General features: G+C 41.0%; 1 protein-coding gene across 2 annotated transcripts in view; it reads right to left on the bottom strand.

The window, feature by feature from the left end:
• Nucleotides 1-406: 406 nt before the first annotated feature.
• The window catches only part of DNER (delta/notch like EGF repeat containing), a 366,652-nt gene continuing 354,830 nt past the window's right edge, over nucleotides 407-12,228 (bottom strand). For both annotated transcript variants that reach the window (XM_032754076.2, XM_058437649.1), the window contains 2 exons: nucleotides 9,824-10,070; nucleotides 407-1,428 (listed from right to left, as the gene is read on the bottom strand). In XM_032754076.2, the coding sequence (XP_032609967.1) occupies nucleotides 1,317-1,428; nucleotides 9,824-10,070 (359 nt within the window). In that variant the 3' untranslated portion in view covers nucleotides 407-1,316. The remainder of the gene's footprint in view (nucleotides 1,429-9,823; nucleotides 10,071-12,228) is intronic.

Raw genomic sequence — 12,228 nt, 5'->3', positions numbered from 1 at the left:
GAAACTGTTTGCTAAGGCAATTTCATTTAGCCTCCACAGGATAGCAGCACGCAAGGTATTTCTTGAGGCCACAGGTACCTGCCCTCAATGCCTAGAAGCATCTCCGGATTCCAGTGTGCCCACTGTTCACATGTGCTGCATTTCACTGGCAAATTCGGATATAAAACTTCAGATAAGAATTCTTTTTTTTTTTTTCCACACTTCACACTGACAAGCAGCTAGGGTGAGCTTACTGACAATTAGAGGTCAGAAAGGCTTGCAGAGGCAAAGGAGGGGGCTCCGGCAGCCACAGAGGTGCACTCCTCAGGTTATTTAATATGGTATCAACCATGGGTTTGTTTGGCAAACAATATCAAATCCAAAACTTTTTATATATAGTTTTCAAAGAACAAAAAAGACAACTGCATCCTTGACTTGATAACATTTATTCAATATTGTTCGAAATTAGCAAGAATCAGAAGAAGCACATATCAATCAAATACAGCCACAAAAACATCCTGGAGATAAATAAAGCTGCACTATGAGAAATACTCACTACTGAAGGAACCAGTACTCTCTTACGTTTACTACCTCTTAGCAACAAACAACTCAAATGTAAATTTAATTTACTCACAATATAAAACCTTTGACTTTTTAAAGAAAATTATAGATTCAAATCAATCAGAATTTGCCTCACTAGGCCTTTTCGTTACGTATGTTTTTGAGGCCTAGTTCGACGACTGTTACGAAAATGACAAAAACAAACTCGAAAGAATGTTTCCGCAAAGTTCAACAAAACAGTGCAGAAATAAGTTACTTACCCATGCACAGAATAAGGCAAAGGCTAATTTCATTCGGGTTAGGAATAATAAATTTAACTAGTTTCTTTTCCACAAAACGAACATTTCAGACTTCTTTTTAAGTAACGGGTATACTCTATTATACATCATACGCTACGTTACGTGGTTTTCCTAACTCTACTCAGAAAGCCGGCACTCAAACGTCAAACAGAAACTTCTCCTTGATTAGACTTATTCTGTAACAACCACAGAAATTAATCTGGGTCTCATGATAGTGTCTACAGTGAAAAGAGCACACACTAGTAGAAGCATACAGTTTAGAGAGCTGAAGGTACATTAAAACGTAGTCTATAGGTTTCACAAATTTCATTTTTAAAATATTTTTCCAAACTAAAAGCTGCAGAAAATTAGTTCTTAAATATTCTACTGAAAACTCTTGAGCAGCTAGCATTTTAAATTTCTTAAGCTTTTTATTTTCTTAAAAATATTTAAATGAGTGTAGTATCTCATCTTTTTGAAAAATAATCCAAAAAAAGATTACAAATCTTTTGTTTTAATCAGTGTGACCAAGGGTTTGTCATCAGGACTGTAATCTTCATAGGCGATGGGGCTCACATCATACATTGCAGGTCGGGATTTCTTTCCAAACCTGAAATCAGAGAGAAAGGACTCTGGTTAGATAAATACTAGATCTCAAGTTTAATTAAAGCAAGTGATGAGAATAATTTATATGCATGAATTAAATGAAACTGTAAAAATATATTCCCCAGCAAGTACAGAAAGTTTAGACATCCTAATATTAACACTGAATGTGTATAAACATTAGTCTTTGGTGTTAGAGGCAAAAAAAATGTATTTCACAAAATGTAGAGCTCAAAGTTGGAGCTTGTAGGTTCAATCTTGGCAAAGCAGTCAAGCATGACAGCTCCACAACAGATTTTAAGAAAATGTGTATTGATTTGTCTTTTTCTTCTGAGGTCCATAAATATCTGGAGAGGTGAATTTATTTTATATTCACTCCAGTGCCTGGAATATAGAACACCAGGGCAGTCTTCCCCGGGCCATGGACAGACAGCCTTTCCTGTGGGATTTTCAGGGGATAAGCTGTGAAGGTTTAAGGTCATCTGAGATCCCAATACAAAAGGGCAGAGGTGGGAAATGACTTCAGACACAAAGGTGTCTGTCCACAAACTATGCCAGAACTCACCATTGAATCCCTCCCCACCTATCACCTCCCAACCCTACGCACACAGAAGCCAATGTTTTCCTCTGAGCACAAAGCCATTGTCCCAACAGATTTGTATATATCAAAATCGCCTCAACAGCAGGACTGACTCTCAGAAGCCAGGGGAATCAAAATCCAATTTCAGGACTTCCTGTCAAACCAGTCCTAAGATAGCAATTATTAAAATAAAGCCAATTCAACTTCTGGGTGGTCTCTTCCCATTCAAGACCTCACCTTCCCTAAAAGCCCTGGAATGCAACAGGATTCAAATGATCTTCCACACTAACCCATCCCCCCTCCTCCTTTGTCTGGACAACATTTTTTAACTGTTTCAAGTCCACCAGGGCTCTTTAAAAAGGCATTTTAAAAGAACCTTAAATTTAACAAGGTTCCTAGGACGGGGTCCCTAGGAATTAAAGGGGCTTATTTGCCACGGCTCCTGCCCCAACACTCCTCTTTTCTTATTTTTTCCTTTGATATGTTGAAAGTCTGTCTTCTCATGTATGGAGATGGGAAGTAGAATCAAGTGAGAAATGAGAAAACAGTGTGTTCTTCATGTGATCTTTCATTTTAAACAGTCATCAATCTTGTATTCCAATCCTCTCAAATTTTACTGGCCTTGAAGAGCACAAAGGCATATGCTATGCCAGTCAGGCACCAGGCAAAACACGGGGTTAAAGAGTTAAAGCATTCTACCCTCAGAAAAACCCACAGCTATTACTGCAATATGACAAAAGACTTCAATAAATACTTTCTAACATGTGAAGCCTCACTGAAGGTCCACCATTGTGCTCACATGGATGTGGGTCAGGCTCTAGCCTGCAGTTTGTTCACCTAAATTGAGTGAGGTCTGCATAATCTAAGGATAGGAAAAGTGTCAACAGAGTAAAAGTGTCAACAGGCCCGTTGGGTCTTACACTTTCTCCCAAGTCCAACAATTTCCTTGGCTACTTTAAGATGCAAACATTTTGACAATTTATTTCTCATCAAATAGCTAGATATACCACCACTAATAATAATAATTTAACAAAAAATATCCAGCAACCCAGTGAAGAGCTCTCCATATCCTAACATAGTAGGATATAGACAGCTTTGACTTGAGGGCCAACAAATTATATTAACTAACTGATTAATTATTCGATTGGTTGGCTGAAAGGAAAAACCCAATTGCATATATCTTTAAAACACCTTTTTTAATTTTTTTTTTTTTTTTTGAGACAGAGTCTCGCACTGTTGCCCAGGCTGGAGTGCAGTGGCACGGTCTCGGCTCACAGCAAGCTCCGCCTCCTGAGTTCACGCCATTCTCCTGCCTCAGCCTCCCGAGTAGCTGGGACTACAGGCGCCCGCCACCATGCCCAGCTAATTTTTTGTATTTTTAGTAGAGACGGGGTTTCACTGTGTTAGCCAGGATGGTCTCAATCTCCTGACCTCATGATCCACCTGCCTCGGCCTCCCAAAGTGCGGAGATTACAGGCGTGAGCAACTGCGCCTGGCCTAAAACACCCATTTTTAAATATAATTTCATAGTTTGAAAAAGAACCTGCTTCCTCAGAATCTAGAACGTTAAAGCCTTCATTTTACTTAATCCATTAACACACTATAATTCGAAGGGCTGTAAACTTGGATGTTGCCATGGAACTCAATATCGACAAGGCAGGTTTAAGGACGAGTGTCACAGATCCACTGAGTATGACAAAGCAAGGGCTGACGCCACTCAAGAGTGAGCCACATGGCCACCTATGCATGTTCGAAGTCAACTGAAGGGCAAGGAGCACCACTCTGTGTCTGCACCGGTTAACTGAGCTGTGTGGCCGGGTCCTAATGGGATTAACTCCAAACAAGTATGGGTCCTAAAGTATGATGCTAGTTACAAAGGTGGTTAAAATAAGACTAATAGCCCCAGCACCAGAATTGAGAGCAGGTAGGCTTGGAGCTGGAATCCCTGCATTTCAACTTACTAGCTGCTGAGAACTTTGTCCAAATTCCTTAGGAGAATTTTGGAGGTTTCCACCTGAAATGCTGTATCTACCATATGGAAGCTAAAATGGCTTCCTTTATAGAAACACCATAGTTTTAAAACACACAGTACAATGAAAAGACTTTGTTTGAATCTCCTATACCTCTTACAGTGGCAGGCTTACACTTGTTGGTAAACGAATGTGCATTCATATCTACATTTAAAAGACTAACAGTTTTTTCTTTTTTAATATCTCGGGCACTAAATCAATGTCAGAGGATATTTATTGCAGGCATTTTTATGCAAGTGTTCATTCTTAAAATAACTACTACTTTTTATCATAAAGGTACATTTTAAATGTAGAAAACAAAATAAAATTGGAAGCTAGAGAAAAATATAAAATAGACTAGGGGTTAGCAAACTATAGTCTACAGGCCAATTCCAGCCTGATGCCTGTTTTTCAAATAAAGTCTTAGTGGAACATAGTCAAGCCCATTCACACTTCTTCTGGCTGCTTTGGCACAACAAAGGCTGAGTTGAGTAGTCAGGACAATATGGCCTGCAAAGTCTAAAATATTTTACAGGTCCCTGATGAAGACCATAAGAATCGCCCTTAGTGTTGCTCTCCAAAGGACGTGTCAATTTTTTGTGCATTATTCTTCAGTCTGCCCATCCCTCAATCCCACATCCCTTCTATTCATTTTACAAATATGTATGAAGCCCCTCTGAAAGTATTATATATAATAATTATTACTACCTATTTTAACAAAATTGAGAAAGTACTCTGCATACTGTATTGAGACTGACTTTTTTCAATCAATAGTCTGTGTAATGTTTTACTCAGCATTCTTGTTAAGTAAAAATAAAAAATCCTACAAGTTAAAACATTAATAAGAAAATGTTTCTTGGTGGGGCAGGCTGGGTGGAACACTCAGCGTTCATAGTAACATGTCCCACCTGAGGTAGCTCATTCCCCACGACATGACCACAGACCATGACACCTGGGAAATGTCTGCTGATGGTCCATGGGGAAGCCAGATCTTTAAAAGATGGGAAGGAGTTGACACACTCCCCCTTCTCCTGGAAAAATAGCTCAAATACCCTAATGTGGTGGCTCCATCTGCAGCTCCTTCCTAGCCCCTCGAAGGGTGATGCATCCATTGTCCTTGGTACTCACTCAACATCACATTCCATTGTCTTGTTTTCACTGATTGATCATCTCATCATCATAACAACCTCGTGAAGTGAGTACATCTCATTTATCCTATATTACAGATAAGGAAACAGAAACTTAGGAATAATTTTCCTAAGGTCACACCTGGTGGGAGGTGGAGCTTTCTGGCTTCCAAGCCTAGGTGCTGAACACTTCATTGCAACCTTCATGCATGTGATGACCCAATAAACTAAAGCTCTCACTTAACCGGTGCCTGACAAGAGCCTGTGTACTGCTGCATTGAAAGGCATCACCTTCAAATCAGCACATCCTCCTTCTCATTAACAAACTCTGGCTTACAAATCTCACTTACAAGTCCTGGTTTCCTCACTTACAAACTCTGTGACCCTTGTGTAAATTGTATTATCTCACTAAGCCTAAATTTCTTTTGCCTATAATGGGAGACTAATGATACATGGGCACCTACATTCTTGTGAGATGCTTGCAAATGAGTTATTTGTGAATGATTTAGCACAGTGTGTGGCCACAGGAACCTTTCAGTAAGTGTTGGCCATCACAGAGGCACTAACAGAAACGACAGCACCCGTAATATCAGTTAGCACGGACATCTCAAACATCCTATTTGGTGACAAGTCTTGTGTGTCTATTTCTTCAAAGAAACAAAAGATACTGCAACCAGTTATAAGGTAGGTCAAAGAGCTGCTAGTTCATGGTCCTCTGAAAGTCAACCACTAAAACACTGCCGCAGACAGAATGTCAGATCTTGAGAAAGGCCAATATTGGAAGGTTTTGAGCTATTGGGAAAAAAAAAACTGAACATGTCCTCCATTATCTGTTTCCTGTGATCAGGCACTTCTAGCTTGTAGAGCAGTCAACTGAGTGGGACCTCAGTGTCAGAACTTGGAGAACCCAGGCTTTGCTCCTGCTGGTAAGTTACAAGCTCTTCCCTGCCTGAGTATACGCAAGCATGTTGCAGATGACTCCTGGGATGAGGAAGAGGGGGAGGGGTCTCCTACTAGGAGTTAGCACCAACGGACTCTGACATCAGAATCGCCCCACATGGCCTCAGTCACTCGTGTGACCCACTCCATGTGTCCTGTGTGGCTGCTGGGCTGCAGTCATTCTGATCCAATGTCACCTCCAGGATAGTAGCAGGGAGAAAGCCCATAAAATGGACACTGGCTGCTGAAAACTAGGGAGAGGATAACATCAAAAGGTCTGAGTTTTTGCCAACGCCTTTCTAGGGTTTCCAGGAAAAGGGAGCAGAGAGGGCCAACCAGCCCGAGCCCCAGCCATGGCCTTGACAGAGCCATGCTGCAGAAACCACAGGTTGGAGCTGAATAAACTTTCAGAAGAGACGTTTTCCTAAAGGGAAGGTATTGTTTTAATGTCAATAGTTTTATCTGCAGTCACTGGTGCATGCAGGAGCTTGTCCGTTAGGAATTCCGCAGTAAATATTTTTGATATAAATCAGCACCAAATAAGAGCCAGGTTTGTAAATGCTTTCAAGTTTATTCTTTCCTTCCAAGAGTATTCAGTTAAATATCTTCCCCGTGGGCCATCTGAGCAGAAGTCTTAGTGGAATCTATCTTAAACTATTCTGGGGCTGAACTAAAACACTGCTCCTCTTGAGCCCTGAAGGATCATAGCCATGGATGCCTGTAGGGGCAGAGGGAATCTGACTTGTAGGGTCTCCCAACACATGAGAATACAATGCCATGGATTCTGCTCCCTCCTGGTAAACAAAGCCCCTCCAGGAATGAAGAAGAGAGAAAAGATTCTTGGGCACCAAAGAAACTTGTCAATTCTCTGCTCCCTTTTTTTTTCGAGACAGAGTCTCCCTCTGTCGCCCAGGCTGGGGTGACACAGTTTCACCATGTTAGCCAGGATGATCTCGATCTCTTGACCTCATGATCCGCCCTCCTCGGCCTCCCAAAGTGCTGGGATTACAGGTGTGAGCCACCGCACCCAGGCTTCTCTGCTCCTTTTTACGTTCTTCATCTCCAATCCAGTAATTTCACGATACGGCAAATGTTCCTCTAGGCTGGGGCCACTTACTGAGTTGGTGCCCTGGGATGAGTCTACCTCTCAAGCCGGTCAAGGTACCCTGTTCCAACCCCTAACTGAGATCATTCATTCATTTCAAACCTCAAATGTCAGTGATGTCTACTACCTGCCAGGACCCACTAGAGACACAGAAATAAAAGCTACTACCCTGTGTAAAGAGTCAAATAAACAATTACGGTGGGGCTTGCAAGGGTTGCTATCAGGGCTTCCTGGATGTTGTATTGCCACAGTTGGCTCTGAAAGGAAGGCACTAAGATGAGCAGCCATGCAGCGCCCGAGCTGGAGGAGGGTTAAGTTCTCTGTCCTCCCTTGAAGTTACATAAGCAAGACTGGGTGCAGCTCCCACCTCAGCACTGGTGCAGACGCTCAGGGTCTCCCAAGTTCTCCCTCCCACTGCCTCCTCCCAATGAAAGCTGAGTTCTGGCTTTTGCTTCTATTAGAATGACAAGATCACTGTAAGATCTGAGAATTGGGTTTGGGGAATTTCTTTTGGAGAAAGCAAACTCTTCGAACCTCTTAGCTTCTATGCCATTTAGATAGAATAATTTGGGTATTCTCATGTCTCTCTCTCTGTCTCTTTTCTCTTGTTTTGTTTTGTTTTGTTTTGTTTTGTTTTGTTTTGTTTTGAGGTAGAGTCTTGCTCTGTCACCCAGGCTGGAGTGCAGTGGTGTGATCTCAGTTCACTGCGACCTCCTCCTCCCGGGGTTCAAGTGATTCTCCTGCCTCAGCTTCCAGAGTAGCTGGGATTACAGTGCTTATCTTTGTCATTGCTGTTATGATTCAGTTAGGTAGATATAAGAAAACATTCATGATATTTCACTTTTACTTCTTATCATTCCCACTGTAACCAGAATCTGAAGCTACACTTTCCAAATATGTACCTAGTAAAAGCTAAGTAGAAATTCAAAAGAAATACAGAACCCATTGATGAAGGATAAAAATCTCAGTGTAGAAAGGCAGACGTGTCCCGAAGGAGCACAGCTGTGAAGGTGACTGCAGCTGCCTCTCAGGCTGCCTGATTTGGAACTTTGGAAATGAGGAGGAGTCACAGAGACAGTACCCAGGAAGGATGCTCAACCTCTGCGGGCCGGCCCAGGTCAGATGATAAAAAGTCCTCGAAGGAAACAAGATGGAGATGAAAAGGACAGAAAAGAGAAAGGATGTGGATATGTGCTGTTGAGATAGAAAACCCAGCGTTTTTTGTTTTTGTTTTGAGTCTGAGTCTCTATCTGTCGACCAGGCTGGAGTGCAGTGGTGCCATCTCAGCTCACTGCAACCCAACCTCTGACTCCCAGGTTCAAGCGATTCTCCTTCCTCACCCTCCCGAGTAGCTAGGATTACAGGCGCCCACCACCACACCCGGCTAATTTGTGTATTTTTAGTAGAGACAGGGTTTCACCAAGTTGGCCAGGCTGGTGTTGAACTCCTGACCTCAAGTGATCCACCTGCCTTGGCCTCCCAAACTGCTGGGATTACAGGCGTGAGGCACCACATCCAGCCAGGTCTTCTCACGTCTTGACCAATACCAACATGGGACATCCCAAGATAGATCATACAGCTCCCAGTTCCCTTAAGCACCAAGCGCAGCCCACTTTTCACTACAGCACACTTACTTTCTGAATTGTGTGCTTGAGATTATTCAATTAACAAAAGAAGAGATGGCTTACTTCAACAAACAATATTGCTATTTTTGGAACACAGACTCTGCAAAAGTCAGTAAAATGTTATCTTAGTTGATTGTTTAATGTTATATAATAGACTTGGAGAAGTAAATACGGGATTTTCTGTTCATACTATTTTAATATTTGTAATGGATGCTGGGCTTAATACCAAGGTGATGGGTTGATCTGTGCAGCAAGTCACCATGGCATAAGTTTACTTATGTAACCAACCTGCTCATCCTGCACATGTACCCCAGAACTTAAAACGAAAGTTGAAGGAAAAAGTATATATATTTGTAATTTAATATGACTGCCATAACTCTCCAAGGAGGGAGAGTTATCCCTTTATACAGCTGATGGAGCTATATTTGTGGAAAGTTAAAAGATCTATCTAAAATACCTAGTCAGGTAACGGTGTCATTAAGACTCAAAGCTATACCTCACCAGAACTTACACTCTTTCTATGACACCACACTAACTCCTTGTCCCTCTGAAGTCTTTCTTCCAGAAAAGGATACTGATTTATAAATATTCACTCTAAAAGTAGGAAGATAGCTCTTTATCCTTCTTTTACTAGGCCCTCAAGTCAAATGAAATCATTTATATGTTGACGGTTTGAAGAGCAACAGGGCAAAAGACATTCCCCAAAAAAATTCAACAAAAAAGTTTTCAATACACAGTGATTACGAATCAGATATTTATAGTCACAGAGCAACCCAAATTAGATGAACAAATATATTCAATGTAAACAAAAGAAAACAAAAGGAAAAGCTAGTAGCAAATTAAAAGGAGTTTGCTTATCAAGTGGCCGAATGATCTATCTCCGAATACAATGTGGAACCTATGTTTCATTCTTTAAAATCTCCTCTTTGCAAATGGAAAGTCCTGTGTATAATATGACCCTGTTCCCAAGAATGCACACGTGAAGGCAGCATTCCCCACGCCGCCTCCGCAACCAACCTGGCATGCCGGATGGATGCAATGGCATTGCTGAACTCGCTGTCAATGCTGCGGCAGTTGTAGAACTCCTCATAGGCTGGCCTGGAAGAACCCTGGTATTCAATGCGGCTGATGCGGCAAATCCCCACAATCAGGATGATCAGCATAAGGATGAAGGCCACGCAGAGGGCTCCGATGATGATGTAGAGGGAGTGCCGTGGCATGTTGGTGAGGCTCTCCGCCATGTGCCCGGACTTCCACTGGAGGTCTGCAGGCAAAAATAAGCAAATGGCTAGGTATGAGTTGTGACCTTTGAGAATGTGAAGGCCTTTTTCATCTTTGCATAGATAACTTAAAACCTAAGGGCCATTCAAACTTGGAAGACTTATTTTCTACGGATTATCCAGACCCAGGGTTAATATCCTTACTACATAAGGACTTCTTAAGAATAACTAAGAAAAACCACAGGCTGGGCGCGGTGGCTGACGGCTGTAATCCCAGCACTTTGGGAGGCTGAGGCAGGTGGATCACTTGAGGTCAGGAGTTCAAGACCAGCCTGGCCAACATGGTAAAACCCCATCTCTACTAAAAATACAAACATTAACTGGGCATGGTGGTGGATGTCTGTAATCCCAGCTACTCGGGAGGCTGAGGCAGTAGAATCACTTGAACTCGGGAGGCGGAGGTTGCAGTGAGCCAAGATCACACCACTGCACTCCAGCCTGGGCGACAGAGTGAGACTCCATCAAACAAAAAAAGAAAAACCAGAAATATGCCACAGAAAAACAAAGGATATAAGGAGGAATTCATCAAAAAAATACAAATAGAAAATTACTTGGCTTCAGAATTACAAAAAAAGTGCAATTCCTCTACCAGCTCCCAAACATTACTTTAAAATTATAACCACAGTTGGCAAGGGTACCCAGAAATAAGGACTACAAATTGATACATAATCCTTTCATTTACTAATTAGCATATGCTCTGACCCAGATATTCCCATTTTAGGATTTATGCTGGGGAAGTAGCCCAGGAAATGCATAAAGCCTTATGTGTGAGGATGCTCATCTTAGTATCACAATTTGTAAATGTTATCACCTATTCCATATTTAGAAAAATCACACAGACAACCATGTACTCACTGCTCAGTTAATAATGTTAATATTTTACCATTTTTCTTTAGACTTTTTTTCAGATAGTTTTTTAAAAAGAAATAAAATATGGCTGGGCGTGGTGGCTCATGCTTGTAATCCCAGCACTTTGGGAGGCCAAGGCAGGCAGATCGCTTTGAGTTTAGGAGTTTGAGACCAGCCTGAGCAGTATGGCAAAACCCTTTCTCTACAAAAAACACAAAAATTAGGCAGGCATAGTTGCACATGCCTGTGGTCCCAGCTACTCAGGAAGCTGAGGCTAGAGAATCACTTGCACCTGGGAGATGGAGGTTGCAGTGAGCCAAGATCACACCACCACACTCCAGTCTGGGCAACAGTGAGAACCTGTCTCAAAAGAAGAAAAAAAACACAAACAAATATAGCTAGAGTTCCCTCACCCCATACTCTCTCTCCATTCCACATGCAACAACATAATTTAGAAAAGTCATAAAATAAAAACCTAAATATTTAACACTCAGTGAGATGAAAAGGTATCCACTAAACAACAAAAGAATAAAAGCATGTTACCAAACAGAATCTACTTGGACAGTACAATAATTTGACAATATCTTATGAGTTTAAAATGTCTATATACACATTGAAAAGGTCAAAAGGATAGTATGATAATGATGGCAAATATATATTGATTTCTTATTATAAACTAAGCTCTTTAAAAACAGCTCATTTAATCATTATAACCACCAGAAGATACATTATTCTCTCTCCCCACTTTACAAAGGAGGCCTAGAGAATTGACATCACTTGGAGTGAATGCCTCTGATACAAGTCAGAATCTGAGGTCTTGGCCTTTGCACAGCAACATATTAACAACAGTGATCTCTAAAAGACAGGATTAAAAATGATTATTTTCCTCTGTATATGTCTGAGTCTTTTCCAGCTTTTTAAAAGTGAGAATGTATTCCTTTTCCAATAAAGAAATATGCAATACATTATTTAAAGAAGACATTTGTAGGATCATCTTCCAGCATAAGAGTGGAAATAGTATCAGCCTTGGGATCACACCAACCTTGCTTTCAATCCGTCTCCTACATTTACTTGAACTCCTTGAGCTTCAGTTTCTTTGTAAAATGGAAATAACAACATATACCCCATTGGCTTGCTGCAGCATGAGTTAGGAAACATGTTTTTAAAACATTTAAAACTTTTTAACTTTCTAAAAAGTTAAACTTTCTAAAAAGTTAAAAAAAAGTTTTAACTTCCTAAAAAGTTTAAAAAAAGTTTTAACTTTCTAAAAAAGTTAAAAAAAAAGTTTTAACT

The sequence above is a fragment of the Hylobates moloch genome, unplaced genomic scaffold (genome assembly GCF_009828535.3).
Source record: "Hylobates moloch isolate HMO894 unplaced genomic scaffold, HMol_V3 SCAFFOLD_1, whole genome shotgun sequence".
In the NCBI taxonomy this organism is placed as follows: Eukaryota; Metazoa; Chordata; class Mammalia; order Primates; family Hylobatidae; genus Hylobates; species Hylobates moloch.
This window is presented reverse-complemented; position numbering and strand designations above follow the sequence as displayed.